The following is a 17,212-nucleotide window of genomic DNA, read 5'->3' on the forward strand; positions in this document are numbered from 1 at the left end:
CCACAGACATTGAGCTTTGCAGGTGAGAGTCAGGTGCTTAGGCCTCCACGCCCAGGACTCCCCACAGCCGCTGTAGGGCACACCCAGCTTAGGGGGGTTGGAAAGTAGCGCCCACACCCAGGGCTGCTGTCTGGACAATCCTGACCCCAGGGGCAGCCTGGCCCAGTTTCAACCCCTTTAGAAGACCCCCGTTCACCCTCCTGACCTAGACCAGCCTTAGAACTGGCCTTGGCCTTCCTCGGGTAGCACTGACCCCCCAAAACCTCTGTGCTGCAACCTCAGGAGGGAGGAGCTGGGTTGGGAGAGGCCACAGGCGGCTGAGAGCAGGATCAATATGCATTTCCTCTGGAAGTCACTGTCCTTCCGGCTGGCAGCAGCACCAGGCCTGCAGGCTGCAAGCCCAAGCGCAGCCCTCCCTACCCCCAGGCAGGAAAGCTGCCCAGCCCCCCCACCGCCCCCCCTAGCTGGCACTCAGGGCAGCCCTTCCCCTCCCAGGATTCTCTGCAGTGAGCTCCCCATGGCTGGAAGAATTCAAACAGGAGCTGAAAGGCCACCTGTCAAGCAAGGGAATTTGGACTGTGGGCTGAAGGCTATGGTCACCCCAAACCACTGTCCCAGCCAGTCTGGGTGCAAAGAAGTGCTAGTTTCAAGTTTTAGGCTCCCGAGATTCTGGACTCCTCGAGATTTCAGAGCCTCTCCAAGATGCTTACGTTCCAAGGTTTTCTGGTCCTAAGGTTCTGCCCCCAGGATTCCAGTCCCCCCAAGATTCCAGACACATGAGACCTCAGATCTCCCAAGATTCTCTGGCTACAGAGTGGCCACTCCCACATTCTAGTCCCGCCCCCCTCCAGGAGTCCTGGCTCTGATGGTCTAGGTTCATGACATGGGCCTTTTTATTCCTGTAAAATACAAATATTCACAAGAGTCTGTACAACCTTAGGGACGCCAGCCCCGGCCCTGCCCTCAGCCACATGCCACCCTCATGCCCCACCCCCCAGCCCCAGCCTGCTGCCCCAGCACCCGGCTCCCTGCTCTGCTCCAGGTCTTTGCTCCAAGGCAGACATGAGTGCTGGATCCAGTCACAGCTGGGAAGAGAAAAACAGGGGTGGTGAGGAAGAACCTTCCCCCAAAAGTAGGGGTCCCCCTGGCCCAGGCCATTCGGACAGAGCGCCCTTTCCCTGACCCCACCCCCCCACCCCCGGTCCCCAGTGTGGAGGCTCTGGCCAAAGCTGTGGGAGGACTCACCATCATTACAAGTGGATGTCAAACACTCCGTCCTCCACCGTCTGCACCTCCTCTTCTCGGATCTCTGCAGGGGGGTGGGGGGTGGGGTGTTCATCACAGGATCTACTCCTGGGTCCCAGTGCCTTCAGCAGCCCTTCCCCCATCACAGGAGGCACCCAGCCCCATCCCGGAAGCAGGCCCATCCACCAAAGACCAATTCACTGAATGACCAAATGGCCCAATTTTTGAGGCTCTTCTAAGTTTTCAGTTCGTCGCGCTTTTCCGCAGCCGCAGATCTGTCAGTGCGGTTTGCTTAAATGCCAGTTTTGTGTGTCGCACATTCTAGACACCAGCACTTCTGGAGGGTTCCGCGCAAATGGTTTTATCTTTTCTATGTTTGAGGACTTAGGCCGATCCGAAAGGTGGTGGTCAACAGCCTTAGACCCCAGTTTAACACAGTTGCTCAGACTGCTCTCAGCAAAATAATCCTTTGAGGAATTATCATTCAGCAAACGGACCTAAAGCCACCAGAGACCGCCCCCTCCCCCCCCCCCCCAGAGCTGCAGGTGATTTTCGGGGTATGGGGCTTTGAATTCTCAAAATGCGTCCCGAGCAGCCAAACAAGAAAATGCAGGTAAATGGCTCACATAACTCCCTCTCCAACCCATTGTCAATCCCCCTAACAAAATAAGAGTGTGACTGGAATCTTGAAGCCTCTTTCACTGTTACTCTTCCTTATATATTAAAGTCTCTCTCCTCCTCAGCCTCAGAGGGTCAAGGGTTCCTTGGCTCCCTTCTGGCACCCTTACCAGTCCAACCCTCTCCATCACCCTACCAAAATAAGAGAATTATACAAACTCTGAAATGGTTTCCATCCTGGGTGAATTAAGACTTGGCCACAATGGCCCTGCCTTCCTCCCTCCACCGGCCCGATACAGGAGGAGACCGCATCTTACCTGGAGGCCGGGAGCCGCGCCGGCCCGGGCGGGGCAGGGAGAAGCTGAAGGTGCGATGGTGGGTGTGTGTGGGGGAGGGGGAGGATGCACACCCCTCCAGACTCATGCTCTGGGCCCGGCGCCGGCACTCCACTGACAGGCGATCCTTGCACTGCTTGTGGCAGTTCACACCACAGGCTGGAGGAGGCAGATGGGGAGCCCAGCCGGGGCCATTGGTCAGAACACCCTCCCTCCCATCCTCTAGGCCTGCACCTCTCCCCAGGTTCCTTTGCTCCTAAGCAGCTGCCCCACCAAAACAAAAGTCTCCTTCCAACGCGCTCTCTTAACCCTACGTGCCATCTCTGCTGTCTCCAAAAACCCTTCACATATAATCATCACCTCCCTGGCTCCAAGGGCCGTCACTTTGTTGCAGTTGCCCCACCAAAATAAGAGTCCCAGCCGAAACCGGTTTGGCTCAGTGGATAGAGCGTCGGCCTGCGGACTGAAGGGTCCCAGGTTCGATTCCGGTCAAGGGCATGTACCTGGGTTGCGGGCACATCCCCAGTAGGAGATGTGCAGGAGGCAGCTGATCGATGTTTCTCTCTCATCGATGTTTCTAACTCTCTATCCCTCTCCCTTCCTCTCTGTAAAAAATCAATAAAATATATTTTAAAAAAAATAAAAATAAAAAAATAAGAGTCCCCAGGCAGAGAGTAACTCTTTCCCAAAAAAGCAGCCCAGTAGCCCCGCCATGCCATCTCACCTCGGCATTTGAGGCCCTGCTTGTAGATGCCCAGGATCTGAAACAGAGGAGAAGGGCCGTGCAGGGGGGAGGTATTTGGTGATGACTCTACTTCTTCCTTCTCAAGGGCAGGGCCTGGGCCTGACCCTCCCTGGGCCCTCAAGGGTTAGATGCAGAATAGCAAGAGGAGAGGCAGGGGACACGAAGGAGGCTGGCTGGCCTGGGCTGAGAGCTGAGAGGCTCTGGCGGGGGCGGGGCCAGAAGGGAGAACAGGGCGGGGCGTGGCTGGGTGACGGCGGGGCTGGCGGGTGTGGCTTGGGCGGGGGCTCACCAGGGTCTTGCAGTGGCGGCAGGCAACCGGGCGCAAGGAGTTGCTCTCCTGGAAGTTGTGCACGAAGCCCATGCGGCCGCCCAGCACGGAGCTGGAGCGGAGGAAGTAGGAGATCATCTCCTCCCGGCTGATGCAGCCATCCCTGCCGGGGGAGGGAGCACCTCCGTTGGAGCCCGCCCCAGACCACCCACCCACCGGGAACAGCCCTACCAAGCACAAGGTCCTCGCCGAACTCCTGGTTTGGAGCCCTGGTGCAGGGAAGAGAAAGAGCACGGGGCTGGCGCCAGGCAGTTGCAGCGGCTGCTACTAACCAGCTGTGTGGTCTCGGGCCTGTCACTTCTGGGTTCCCCCCCAGAAAACGGGGATTGTCGTCCCGCCCTGCCCACTGCACAGAGCCGGTGTGCAAACGCGGAGGGCTGTGCTCTCTCTCCGGTCATCAGGCCCTGCTTCCCACCCTGAGCTCTGACAAGCACCAGCTCAGAGCCCCGAGGATTAAAGAGGTCTCTGGGGCCCTAACCGGTTTGGCTCAGTGGATAGAGCGTCGGCCTGCGGACTCAAGGGTCCCAGGTTCGATTCCGGTCAAGGGCATGTACCTTGGCTGGGCACAGCCCCAGTAGGTGATGTGCAGGAGGCAGCTGATGGATGTTTCTCGCTCATCGATGTCTCTGACTCTCTATCCCTCTCCCTTCCTCTCTGTAAAAAAATTAATAAAATATATTTTTTAAAAAAAAGGTATCTGGGGAGTTCTGGGGCCAGGAGCTCCCATAACCCTGCGGGAAAGACCCCTGTGGCCAGTGCTCCCCTTCTCCAGGGCTGCCCGCAGAATGCCTTTCTCAGCAATTAGGAGAGAGTGAGCATGCGCTCTGCAGATCCACAGACCTCCATTCACACCTGGCTCCACTACTTCCTGGCTATGCGACCTCCAGCTGGTTAGAGCTCTCTGTGCCTCAATTGCCTCGTCTCTAAATGAGAATAATGATCGGCCCTGCACCTCAGGGGGCGGGGGGTGGGGGGGGGGGTGTGAGGATTGAGATCGCGCACATGAAGCATTTAGGAGAGTGTCTGGTAGTCACTGGGCCCCGGGCTACGCGGAGCTGTTTCTGCTGCTGGCTGGTCCTTGCTGCAAGCCTCCACCCATGGGATCTGAGCTCCATGGTGGGGTCCGGGGGGTCCTTCAAGTTCAGGGGCATTGGAACAACTGGCCGGTGAGGGAAAAACAGACGCCTGGATTCCTGCCTCAGACTGTGCATGGAAACAAAATTCCCACCGAACTGAGCGCGCTAATGTAAAATAATAAAAATGATCAAAGAACCTGAAAAGGTTTAAGAGAATCATTTTGTAATCTGGAGGGGGTGAGGGCCTTTCTACACACAACACAGATCTAAGAAGCTACAGAGAAAAAGACTGACATACTGGACACACAAACTTTTTAAAGAATTTTATACGGGAAAAGACAACACAAAGGACAGACTGAAGGAAAATAGTTGCAAACACATTCGACAGCAAAGGGTTAATATCCATTAACAGAGATTCTAAAAATCAATGAGGAAAAAGACCAACAAACCCGGTGGAATAATGGACAAAGACTATGAACAGGCAATTAACAGGAGAAATATAAGTGGCCAATAAACATATGAAAAGACATCCTACCCCCACTAGCATTGAAGAAACACGGATTTAACCAAGACACCCTTTGCCAATTAAACTGGCAAAACTGTAGAGCTTATTATAGATTCCGCTGTTGGCAGGGAAGCTGGGAAATGGGCACCCGTTCGCTGCTGCCGAGGGCGCAAGCTGGCACCACCCTGCCTGAGGTCACTTTGGCAGTCTCTCCTCCTAATTTAGAATGTGCATATCTTTTGATTCAATTATCCCACTTCTAGGAATTTCTCCTACAGAAACAGTGGCCTGAGTGCATGGCCGCAAAGATGCCCACAGCAGCCCCGCCTATATTAGCAGCGGACACTGGGCACAACCTACTCATCCATCTGCGGAAGAATGGCGAGGTAAGGGATTACTCTGATGCTGCTCTAAAGAATGACATGGTCCTGCATGAATCGGCATGAAGACATGTCCACGATAAAGGTTTACGTGGAAAACAAAAGCAAAAAAAAAAAAAGCATGGCATGCAGTTCTGCCAAGATAGTGACTAAAAAAAAAAACACCTGAAAACCTTACTGCTATAAACATCTAGGTGCTGGTGAAATATAAAAAATAGCTTTAGCCGGGTTGGCTCAGTGGATAGAGCGTCGGCCTGCGAACTGAGGGGTCCCGGGTTCGATTCCGGTCAAGGGCATGTGCCTTGGTTGCAGGCACATCCCCAGTGGGAGGTGTGCGGGAGGCAGCTGACCGGTGTCTCTCTCTCATTGATGTTTCTGGCTCTCTATCCCTCTCCCTTCCTCTCTGTAAAAAATCAATAAAATATATTTTTTTAAAAAAATAGCTTTAAATGCATAGTGAGTTTGAAAGAAAAAATAATGGAAACCCCCAAGTTCCAGAACCAAAGAGGGAGCGTCAAGCTGAGGCAGTGAGTTGGGACCTGACACTGGGTTGCTGGTCTCCCTCCTGGCCAGCCAGGTGCTGGTTTTATGGCGATTGCTGTTGCTGGTGGTGGTGGTGGTGGTGGTGGTGGTGGTGGTGGTGGTGATGGTGTGTGTGTGTGTGTGTGTGTGTGTGTGTGTGTTTAAATATATTTGTATTGATTTGAGAGAGAGAGGGAGGGAGAGGGAGAGAAACATCAATCAGCTGCCTCCTGCATGCCCCCTACTGGGGATCTAGCTGGCAACCAGCCAGGGTCAGGTGCTGGGTTTTGATACCCAACCAGAGGAGGCCCAAGGCCGGGGGCTTGCAGGTGGTGAGGAGCTAAGGCTGAGACTCCAGCTTGAAGCTGGGCCTCAAAGGTCTCTGAGGGCTGCATCCTCACTGAAAGTGTGGCCTGAACCTCCCCCTCCCCCCCTCCCCTGCCCAGGGAGATAACATGGAACTCTGTCTCAACTCTGGGTGGAGAAACAAAACAGTTACAACAAACACCATGGGCAGAGCTGGATTTATGCTATAATTCTGTTTGTCCATGACACAAACACAGGCAAACAAAATCTGTCAATTTGCACATGCATGAAAGAAAAGAAAAAAAGACTGGAAGGATACGCACATTGCCAAACCAGGAACCCTGCCAAGGGGCTTACTAGGAAGTTATGATAATAACCTCTTCAGCTAGGAAAGGAGGAAGGCAACTTTTCACTTCTTACTTTATACACTTTGTTTATTACAAATCTATTTTACCACCTGTTTTTTTTTAAACCAGGGATTTTTGCATTATGGGGAAAAAAAAACCAGGTTTTTAAATACAGATCAACATTTAACATTTAAAAAGATCTTGACCTGTAAATTTTGATTGGAATTTTATCTGTTCAGCAAAACAGATATGATTATGGTTGCAGGGGGCACATTTAACCTACCTCAGACAACCAGCTGTTTGTCCAAATTGTCAGCTTGTGAATTGTTGATAAGCAAGTGGGTGCTAATTACAGGCCTGTCTTATCTATTCATTAAAACAGGCTGCCCAGGGGTTCCCCTTGCCCACACTGTGCACCAGCTGGGAGCCCCGCAAATGGAACGGCACTGGTGGAGAAGCAGTGCCCAGGCCACCGTCTTTGTAAGATGCCCGTGGAGCCCCCGTCTGTCAGGATGGGTGAGCCACGGGCCTGGCTGCTTTCAGGCGCCCTGTGACCCCGCGTGAGAGTTCCTTCCCACAGGGGCAGCTTTCTCTGCCGAGAGCGTCTGGTCCAATGGCCTGACCGTGCACAGAAGGAAACTGAACCCCAAGGGGAAGTGAGCTTGCCTTCCCCCTCCCCGGCCCCCAGCCCTCCTCACTGGTTCTGGTCGAGGTCCCCAAAGGCGCTGAGGTAAGGGAAGTTCCCACGGATGATCTGGAACTCTTCCTGAGAGATGTGGCCATCCCCGTCGACGTCAAAGTTCCGGAACACAGACTTGGGGACACAGAGGGACGCAGAGGACAGGAGAAAAAAAGCACCATCAGCTCATCCTGCCTGCGCTCTCAGTCCGTGTGAAAGGGTGTCCAGATGTGGGCAGCTGTCCATCTCTCCCCCCTCCCCACCCCCCCCGCCCCACCTCCCTCTCCCATAGCCCATGCCTTCTGGAGAGCGAGTGCTGGCCCTTGAACTTGGCAAAACCAGCGTCCTAAGGCTTCAGAGCCTGGCGCAGGGGCTCACCTCCACCATCTTCTCGATGTGCTCCACCACGAGCGCCTGGTCCAGCTTGGGTTTGGCCGCTGAGGTCCATTCCTCCAGCACAGGGGCCTGGGGCGGCGGGGTGCAGCTGGTGGGGCTGGTTGGCTGTGGGAACGGTCAGGCCTGAGCGAGAGCCAGAGGTGGGGGAGCCCAGAGCCCAGGGGAGCGGAGAGGAGAAGCCAGGGGTAAGGGAGCCTGCACAACAGGCAGGACGGGTGCAGCAGCAGCTACGTTTGAGCCTGCCCTAGGACCACCCACACCCACCTAACCCCTCCCAATGGGAAAACTCTCCACCAAATAAAGGCCCTCACATCCTGGGCTTGGGGCCGGGTCGGGGGGAGGGGGGCGGTGGCTGGGGGGAGGAGTGGAGAAGGAGAATCCCCTTCTCACCGAGGACTTGCAGCGCGGCTCCCGCTGCAGGGACAGCTGGTAGAGCTCGTCCTCCGTCTGATACTGATCCAGCGACACCTGCGACACACAGGTCTGTCAGCCACAGGCCTGGCTGCTCTCAGGAGCCCACTGCCTGGAGCCCAGGTCACAGGTCCGGCAGAGACTGCAGCTCAGCCCGAGCCCAGGCCAGAAGACAGGCTCAGGACAAGGCCAGCTGAGAACACACCCCAGCAGCCACATGCCAGCCCAGCACACAGACCACAGGCCAAGCTCCCCCTAAACCTCGAGCAAAGTGCACTGTCAAGGCCTCAGCCAGAAGCCAGGTCAGGTCCTGGCCGGTGTGGCTCAGCTGGTTGGCGCATCATCCTGTACACCAATAGGTCGGGTGCATATGGGAGGCAACTGATAAATGCTTCTCTTGTGTTGATGTTTCTCTTCTCTCTCTCTCTCTCTCTCTCTCTCTCTCTCTCTCTCTCTCTCTCTCTCTCTCTTTCTCCCTCCCTGTTAATAAAATAAAATTTTAAAAAAAGAATCCAGGTCAGAACCCAGCCAAGACCTCAAATTCACCCCCAACCTAGAACCCAACCCAGCATTCAGAATCCAATCCAGCTCAGACTTCAGCCCAGAGCCTGGGGGTAGCTAACAATCCCTCTAAACCGAAAAGCTAAGCCCCAGCCCAATGTCTAGAACAGCCGTGGGCAAACTACGGCCCGCGGGCCGCATCCGGCCCGTTTGAAATGAATAAAACTATTGAAATAAAAGACCGTACCCTTTTATGTAATGATGTTTACTTTGAATTTATATTAGTTCACACAAACACTCCATCCATGCTTTTGTTCCGGCCCTCCGGTCCAGTTTAAGAACCCATTGTGGCCCTCGAGTCAAAAAGTTTGCCCACCCCTGGTCTAGAACCTGGCTCAGATCTAGAGTAGAACCCAGCTCCCACCCTAGACCTCAAAACCGGGTCCAAGGTCAAGCCCAGAACTGCTGGTACCTCAACCCAGGACCCTCACGCCAACCTTGAGAGCAGACCTCAGGCCACAGTCCTGCCTGGAGCCTGGAGCCTGGAGCCTGGAGCCTGGAGCCTGGAGCCTGGAGCCTATCTCAGAATTCACTCCAAGCCCGGAGCCCAGGCTGGGTCTCAGTCCCTTGCTCCAAACCAAGAGCCCCCGGCCAGGCCTGCAGCCATGTGGGAACCCAGGACCCGCCACGGTTGTCAGCCTGGTGCCTGCCCTCACCGTGAGCAGGCTCAGCAGGTCAGGGTTGGCCTGCACTGGTGGCTGGAGGCTGGTCACCATGGCCAGCTCCTCCAAGATGCTGAACAGCTGCTTCATCTTGGCCCCGTTAAGTCGGGTCCGGGCAGGGTCCAGCCAGTCAGGCAGTGCCAGCTGCAGGGCCACCAGGTCCTTGAGGTGCACGCCCAGGATGGGGAAGCGGAAGCCCACGCAGGCTGCCAGCCGCCGCCGGTAGTTGCCGTAGTTGCTGGTGGCCGTCACCAGTTCCGTCAGACCTTCCCAGAGCTGGGGGCAAAGGGCGGAAGGTCACACACATACACCCATCACTGGCTCAACATCACCCCCCTCTCAGCCCTAGAAATGTGGGAGAGGATGAGGATCTGAGTCAGGGATGGGTGAAAAGGCAAAACCCCCCCTCACGGTCCCCCAGCACTGGCTCCCTTCACCCCTGAGGGTCAGAGTTAATAGGTCATGAGTTCAAGGGAACGCCCACTACCAAGTACCACACCTGCACACCAGGCCTGGCCTTGGGTTATCAGCATTTAACAGGAGAGGAAACCGAGGCTGAGAGAGGCAAAGCAGCGCAGGGATAATTAGAACGACGTTCTTGGGTGTGTCGTTCTAACGGTCCGAGTGGGGAAAACCCCAAATGTCCAACTGTGGAGTAGATTGTACATCAGAGTGGACTTACAATAAAACATTATGTGGGGCCCTAACCAGTTTGGCTCAGCGGATAGAGCGTCGGCCTGCGGACTCAAGGGTCCCAGGTTCGGTTCCGGTCAGGGGCATGTACCTTGGTTGCGGGCACAGCCCCAGTGGGAGATGTGCAGGAGGCAGCTGATCGATGTTTCTCTCTCATCGATGTTTCTAACTCTCTATCTCTCTCCCTTCCTCTCTGTAAAAAAATCAATAAAAATATATTTTAAAAAAACATTATGTAGTGATGAAAATGAATGAACGCGTGTTCCACATAACAGAATGCAAGAATGAAAGAAGATATAAAGTAACATCAACAACATAATCCCATTTATAGAAAGTTCAAAAACAGGCAACACAAACCCCATGTTGTTTTGGGGTGCATGCCTGAGTGGTAAAGCCATGAGGAAAAGCAGGGTCATCGTTGCGACAGGCGGGACATTGGTCACTCTGCCGGGGAGGGGGCTATGCTCCAAGGCGCTGGGGGCTTCGGGGGCTGTCGATGTTCTAGCTCTTGACCTGGGTGGTGTCACTGGGTGTTTTCTTTCTCACCTTTCTTTTAACTGTACATGTTTATATACTTTTCGTATGTATGTCACCCAATATGCTAAGCGAGACCAAAGGAGGAGAAAACAGCAGCTTCGGAGTCGGGCAGGCCTGTGAGCCCCGCGCTGCCGCGTTCATTGTGTGACGTGGCGAAAGCATTTGATCCCTCCAAGCCTCAGTTTCCCCATCTGTCAAATGAGGGCGGGAGTGCCCAGCCCACTGCTGTGAGTTCCCAGGGGAGCCAGACCTGGGAAGGCAGGCGGAGCCCAGGGCTGGACAAGGCTGCTCCCCTGACCCCCCGGCCCCAGGCACCTTGATGGTCTCGGGGCTAACGTGGCTGTGGGTCTCCTTGAGGCGAGAGATGGAGCTGTGGCTCAGGCCCCCGACCACCGCCATCAGCGTGTTGAAGTTCTGCAGCTGTAGCAGCTTCTGGGGGACAAAGGAGGGGGGGGGGCGGAAGGGGGAGGGGCATCACTGAATGGGTCCAGAATTTGGCCCAGCTTTTCTGGAGAGGAGGCCGCGGGGTCCTGGCAGTTGGGGAGCAGGGAGGGAACAGGGGAGGGACAGGACCTCTGCCACGTGGACGAAGTGTGTGATGACCAGGGCCCGCTGGGGGGCGGTGGGCTTGCTGAGGATCATGAGCTGGACCCACTGCGAGACACTGTTGAAAAGGGAGATGAATCGCTCCAGCACAGGGTTGTCCACGGTGCAGCCGTGAGTCACAAAACTGTGATAGTCCTGGAACTGGGGGCGGGAGCAGCCTCAGTGCCTGGGGAGCCCCTCCCTTCACCCACAGCCACTCCTCCCCTGCAGGTGCCCTGTGGTGGTTATACTGAAACCAGCCGCCCACCCTGTGACCCCACCTACCCCAAGGATGCTGCCCTTCTGGGACCCCAACCCCAGCCCCAGCCCCAGCCTGCACCCCACCCCTGACCGAAGGCCCTCGGGCCACACCAGGATCTTGCAGAAGGAGCGGTACTCCAGGTAGGTGAGATGCTCCGCCAGCTCCATGGGCTCCAGGTGGTCAAACAACAGGGACATCTTGCGCTTTTTCTGTCCCACTGGGTTCCGCTGCGTCACCTGCCGCTGCCACTTGTAGGTGGGGCTGGGGGGGCAGGGCAGTGAGCCCTTTGCCGGAGACACCCCCCCTCATGCAAACACATGCCACTCGGGCCGACTGAGGACCTCCACACTGTCCCCGGTCCCAGAGCTCCTGCAGTCGCCCCTCCTCATGCACTCCACACGCAATCATGGAAGACGTACTCTGTGCCAGGCACTGTGCTAGACGCTGGGGGTCAGAGATGAGCAAGACATGTTCCTGCCCCCGAGGAGCTCACAGGCTACTGAGGGAGGCGGACACAGAAACAAACAATCACGAAACAGCGTGGTGTGTGTACAGGTCTTTGCACAAAGTGCCACGGGGGAGCAGAGGAGGGAACAACACGTCCCGCCCCGGAAAAGCCTGGGCCCTCCGAGCCCACAGACACTCCACGCCGGAGCTGCATGTGATAACACAGAGATGCAAGGGGAGCGGTATGAGCAGAGCATGGTGATGGGAGAGGATGCAGGGCTGGAGAATGGCGCGTGGACCCGTGTGACTGCAGGATGAGGTGCGTGGGATGCGCGCAGGGCTGTGGAAGGTGAGGCAGATGCCATGAGAGGCCCTAATCCCCAGCCGAGACATTTTGAAGGCGACAGAGAACCACAGAAGGCTTTTAAGCAAGAGAGGGACGTGACCCTCACTCATTCAATTTAACAAACATTTATTAAGCACAGACAGTGTAGGGTGCCGAACGCCTGCCCTGCCCCCAGGCTCCCCCCACGCACACGCTCTCGATGTCGATGAGGCTGCTATGCCTGCGGTTCCCTTCTTGGTCCAGCAGAGCCTTCAACTCCTTGATCTGCTCAGCGAGCTCATGGTTCAAGTCAAACTCTGCTGGGAATGCTGAGATCCAGTACCTGCGGGAGAGTGGGAGTCACCCAAGGTGCCCCCCCCCCCCGCCCCTGGCGTGGTAACTCCCCACAAAAGGGGGAGAGAGCTTCAGACCACGGTTCCCCCTGTCCTGGCTCTGTCCTTCTCCACCCTCTTTGGACAGATGAGAAAACCTAGGCCAGGACCAGAACGGGCAGGCCTGTGGCAGCGCGCCCACCATGGACAGAGCCGGGGGCAAACCCACATGACCAACTGCGTCAGGCCAGGGCCTGGGGCAGGGGAGGGAGGGGAAGGTGCCCCAGGAGGGAGGACTCACCTAACCAGATGACATGTTTTCACCTGCATGGAGCTGGAGTTGTCCTTCCGGGATTGTTGGTAGGTGACAGAGAGTTAAGGAAAAGCAGAGAGCAGCCTACATCTACAAAGGGAGGCAGGGGACGGGGCCTGGTTCCAGGAGAAATGCTGGGGGAAGGACCTGGAGCAGGGGTGGGGCAGGCCCAGGCCGAGGCTCTGGACAGAGGCTGCAGGGAGGGATGAGCGCTGAGCAGGAGAGGGAGGTGAGAGGGAAGAGGCTAGGTTCTGGGGGCGCTGAGAGCAGGGCCTGGTTTCTGGCAGAGGCAAGAGGCAGACCAAGCTGACAGTAGGGAAGGGTCCCAGACTGTAGGGAGCGGGAGGCAAGGCCTAGGTTGGGGAGGCAGTCAGGACTGCCTGGGCCTTAGGGAGGCTGGGCCAAGCCTGAACTCTGGGACGCAGGCGGTCCGCCTCTAGAGTGAAGCCCATCGGGACCAGGGGCTGGCTGGGGGGGCTGGGCTGCGGGGTGAGACCAGGAAGGATATATGTGGAGCAGCTTGGCCGCCAGCTGGGATGAAGGGATGTACCAGGGGTGCATCATGAGGAACATGCGTACCAGCTGCGGGTCCCGCACCTTCCCGGAGTCATCTAGCTCCGAGGGGCAGAGAGGAGCGGGTTGACTCTTTGTCCAGCAGCCCCGTCTCTAACCCCTACCCCTCAGCCAGAAGGGTATCTTCTCCCTCCACCCCACCCCAACCCCAATCTCCAGCTTTCCCAGGATTCCCAGAGCCAGAGGCAGGTTAGAAAGAGGAGGTAGGGTGGGAGAGACACAGGCTGGACCCGAGGAACTGGATGGAGGGGGGAGTGTCTGAGTCCGGCCCATCCTCAGGAGGGGAACCAGCTGGGGCGGAAGGAGCCTGGGTTCCCCAGGGTCAAGAATCCAGAGGTCATTTCCTGAGTGCTTGGGGGAAGGGGCACCCCTTCACCAGATAAGCCACCCGCATCAGCCGGAAACAGTTCCTAGGCCGGAGATAGAGAGTTCCTCCGGATTCCCGGGGGGCGGGGGGGGGGGCAGATAATGCACCCCGTGTGTCAAGAGTCTGGGGACCCGCATCCCTGCCTTCAACGCGACATGCTGGGGAAGGGGAACATTTTCTCTCTCTTTCTGAAGCACGGGGACCTCTCCTCGAGGAAGGTGCAGGATGCGGAGCCGAGGGGGTCGGGGCCAGAGCCTGGCCTGGGAGCGGTCCGGAGTCAGGGTCCCGCCGGCTCCGGCTGTGCGCCCGCGCCACTCACCGAAGGCTTCGATGCAGCCGCGGAGCAGCTCCTCCACCGTGCAGCCCTTGTCCAGGTCGAGGGTGCCCGCCATGGCCGCCGCGCCGGTAGGCTGGGCCACGAGGCGCTCCGGGAGCCTCCCACGGGGCTCGGACTGGACCCCTGTCCCGGGAGAGGCAGAGTGGGAGTCCGCGGAGGCCGGGCGGGGGAGCGGCCGGTGGGCAGGAACGGGGCGGGGCGGGCACGCCCCCTGCTGGGCAGGGGCGGAGTCGCCGGCCGCGGCCACTCCCGGGTTAAACGGTCTGGCCCGGGATGGTGCAACCCACCAGTTGGGAAACGGGCTGGCCCAGAGACTTCCGGCCCACCCTCGGAGTCGCCAGAGGCCGAGGGACTCCCTGGGGATGGGGACGAGCCGGGACTCCGGGGGCTTGTTGGTGCTCCCCCCCCACGCCCTCTGTTCCTCGCGCCCCCTCCCCGGAGGCACCTGCAGCCACCGCAGCCCGGCTCTGCGCCCCCTCGCTCCCCTCCCTCAGCCTCCCTTCCCCCGCAGGGTTATTTTGGGAACCCAGAGCCTGAGGGGACCTCGGAGGAATTTCTTTCTGGGATGGGAGGGGGTAGGAACCCAGGCGTCCGGCCCGCTGGGCCCCCGTCTGGGCTCCCGGGAAGGGGAGGTGGGGCTGCAGCGGCCCCCAGGGGCCTGCCCTTGGGGAGGAGAGCGGAGCGGAGAACATTCCTAGGGCGGGGGTGGGGGGAGCCCTGCGGCCGGAGGCGTCAGCGGGAAGCCTGAGCCTGGGAAACGCGCTCCCCAGCGACCTCCTCCGTGGAGGTCCCAGGGGTCCCGGCTCAGCCTTTCCGCGCGCCACCCTCCTCCTCCCCAGCCCGGGCTGCTGACCCGGCTCCATACAGCACAGCTGCGCTGTGAGCGCACACAGCTGATGCCCAGAAGGGGGCGCCATTGCCGTGGGGGCTGGAGAGTGCCTGTATGGCACCCCCAGCAACTCCGTACGCACCCATCAGGGACACTCATCCATACCCGAGGCTAGGGACCCACATGGGGGTGCAAGACGCCCCAGCTCACACACACCGGGCCTCAGGCATTCGCCTGCCATCTTCCGTGTCACACACACAATGGCACCCACACCCAGCGCACACCTACGACCCTCTGGCACACAGAGCCAGCCCTCTACGCAGAATGCAAACCCACTCATGGGGCTGACTCCTCAGCCACGGCAGCGCTGACATCCGCACACGTGTGCACACACGCCAGACAGTGCACCTACACGCATGTACACTCTTGCACATATGCACACACCCCGTGGGCGCACACACACGCCCATCCACCACCACCTCTGCACCTGCGGTCCAGCCAGCCCTGGGGTCAAACGCCCTAACACCCCTCACCACCACCCGCAGCCCCCGCGGGCCACGGGCAGAGCTTTGTGCCAGGAAAAGGCCCCGCGCCCCTAGCATACCCCCTCGGGCTGGGGGCGGGGGCTCCTCCACCGAGTCCCGGGCTGACTTTTCCTAGGACCCGCCCAGAGCCATCCCCGCGGACTCTGCCACTTCCTTGCTGTGTGACCTTGAGAGTCACTTGGCCTCTCGGAGCCTCAATTTTCTCATATGTCAAATGGGGGTGTCCTGGGGGGAGGTCCCACTGAGACCTGGCCGGGAAGGGCCGCGCGCGCCGCGATGCCGCCCCCTCCCGGGGGTGGTCCGGGCGCCTCAGCTCTCCCTCCCGACACCCTGGGCAGCCTCCCCACCCACCAGCCCCCCGCCGCCCCTGGGGCCCTAGCGCCCAGGCCTCCCAGGGCGGCGCCCCGCCCGCGCACGCTCCACTCACTCTTGGGACCCGGGCAAGGAGGACGCACCCGGCCCGGGAGGCGCCACCTCCGTGCGCTCTGCCCGCCAGCCTCGCTGCGGCTGCGGCTCCCGCCCGCTCTCCGCGCCGCTGCCCCGCTCCCCGCCGCCCCGCCCCGCGCGTGGCCGCCCCCTCCCCTCCCGCCCCGCCCCGCCCTGCGCGGGACTCCGCACCGCCGCCGCGCCTCCCCCACCGGGGCGCCCTCTCGCCCGCACGCGGCGGTCCCTGCGGCAGCTTAACCCCTCCCCTGCCGCGCCGCCCGGAGGCCGGGGTCGGGGCGCGGGGCTGCGCCACGCGCTGCGCCGAGGGCGGGAGAGCGGCGGTCAGGCAGAGCCGGGCGGGAGTGGGGGACTGAACCAAGGGCGCTCTCCCCCGACCCGGACGCCCCTGTGCCCCCCGCCCCGCCTGGCGCTGGGCAGAGGAAGCCGGGAGGGGCAGGAAGCGGACTGCGGTGGGGAAGGGGCGCCCCGCCCAGCCCCCGGCCCGGTTCCTGTTTTCGAAACAAACCGTTCCCACGGGGCTCCCCCGACCTGGGGCCGAGCGTCCTCCCGCGGGCAGCGGGGCGCAGGCCCGGTGAAGATGGGGGCACGGGGCACCGGGTCCTGGTGACAGCCCGGGGGAGGGGCTAGAGCAAGATGGGCGCGTTTGGGGAGGAGAGGCCCTGTGGGGAGGGGAGGATGGGAGCGCCGCTACCTGGAGACGAGACCTCGATGTCTGGGGATGTGGGGGGAGCTCCAACTCTCACAGGCGGGACTGGGGCCCCGGAAGCCTGGCTCCCACGGTGCCAGATGGGAAGGGGCAGCGGCGAGTGGATTCTCCGCAGCTTGGAGACGGAGGCCTGGGCAGGGAGGAGCTGGGGAGGGGCAGCCGCAGGCGGTTGGGGTCCCCACCAGCGGGGCCTAGGGGAACCGGTAACCGTTTCCGGACTGTGGGTTCAAACACACTTACTGTGAAACCACCCGCCCCAAAACTGCCTCCCGACGCTGGCCCCTCCCTGACTCAGGGCCGGGGAGTCAGGACCGCCCCACACTTCAACCTGTGAGGCCTGGGAGCAGGCCCTTCCTGCTCCTGTCCCCACAGTGGGGTGGGGGCAAGCGTGGCCCAGCGCGGGCAGTCTGTGAATGCCCCCACGCAAACCTCCCCCGACTGTAGTGCCAGCAGGGCACCGGCTTAGAGACCCTTAAAACGCCGCAGTGGGGCGGGGCTGAGGGCGGAGACAAGACTGCACCGGCCTTCGCGGGTCCCTCCCCTCCCCGATTTCACCCCGACTGCGAGGATCCTCCGCAGTCCCCCATCCTCAGCCCCGGTGGGCCGCACCCAGGCGGGCGCCCCGCCCCGCCCCCGGCCAGCCTGGCAGCCGCTGACCTAGTATGGACACAGCACTGGGAAGCGGGGCGTGGAGGGTGACGTGGGGAAAGGGGCCGGAGAGTCCCAGGCCCGGCCTCCGTGGGCCGCCCCCTCCTTCCGAGGGGACGCACCTGCGGCGGGTGGGGGGAGCCACGGTGA

At 59.6% G+C, this 17,212-nt stretch overlaps 1 protein-coding gene across 4 annotated transcripts; it reads right to left on the reverse strand.

Moving 5' to 3' along the window:
* Positions 1-870: 870 nt before the first annotated feature.
* RASGRP2 (RAS guanyl releasing protein 2) lies at positions 871-16,672 on the reverse strand. Of its 4 annotated transcripts, none has more exons than XM_081099421.1 (17): positions 16,400-16,672; positions 13,870-14,010; positions 13,119-13,221; positions 12,599-12,661; positions 12,177-12,308; positions 11,304-11,454; positions 10,920-11,093; positions 10,662-10,778; positions 9,111-9,392; positions 7,873-7,950; positions 7,465-7,587; positions 7,106-7,221; positions 3,233-3,374; positions 2,923-2,959; positions 2,181-2,357; positions 1,246-1,309; positions 871-1,085 (listed from the first exon to the last, which is right to left on the reverse strand). In XM_081099421.1, exons 2-16 carry the CDS (start codon positions 13,940-13,942, stop codon positions 1,251-1,253), a joined length of 1,827 nt encoding a protein of 608 aa, XP_080955547.1. In that variant the 5' UTR covers positions 13,943-14,010; positions 16,400-16,672; the 3' UTR covers positions 871-1,085; positions 1,246-1,250. The 4 variants fall into 4 exon arrangements, with proteins under 4 accessions (XP_080955547.1, XP_080955548.1, XP_080955546.1 ...); XM_081099422.1 differs by lacking the exon at positions 16,400-16,672 and adding an exon at positions 16,214-16,279; XM_081099420.1 differs by lacking the exon at positions 16,400-16,672 and adding an exon at positions 15,689-15,812.
* Between the last annotated feature and the right edge of the window lie 540 nt (positions 16,673-17,212).

This window comes from Myotis nattereri, assembly GCF_964212035.1.
Source record: "Myotis nattereri genome assembly, chromosome: 9".
Taxonomy (NCBI): domain Eukaryota; kingdom Metazoa; phylum Chordata; class Mammalia; order Chiroptera; family Vespertilionidae; genus Myotis; species Myotis nattereri.

Coding starts and splice junctions, on each gene's coding strand:
- RASGRP2 (XM_081099421.1), bottom strand. CDS start 13,942: ATGGCGGGCACCCTCGACCTGGACAAGGGCTGCACGGTGGAGGAGCTG. Junction 7,222..7,464: donor ACATCGAGAAGATGGTGGAG/GTGAGCCCCTGC, acceptor TGTGTCCCCAAG/TCTGTGTTCCGGAACTTTGA. Junction 2,960..3,232: donor GCCGCCACTGCAAGACCCTG/GTGAGCCCCCGC, acceptor CCTCTGTTTCAG/ATCCTGGGCATCTACAAGCA.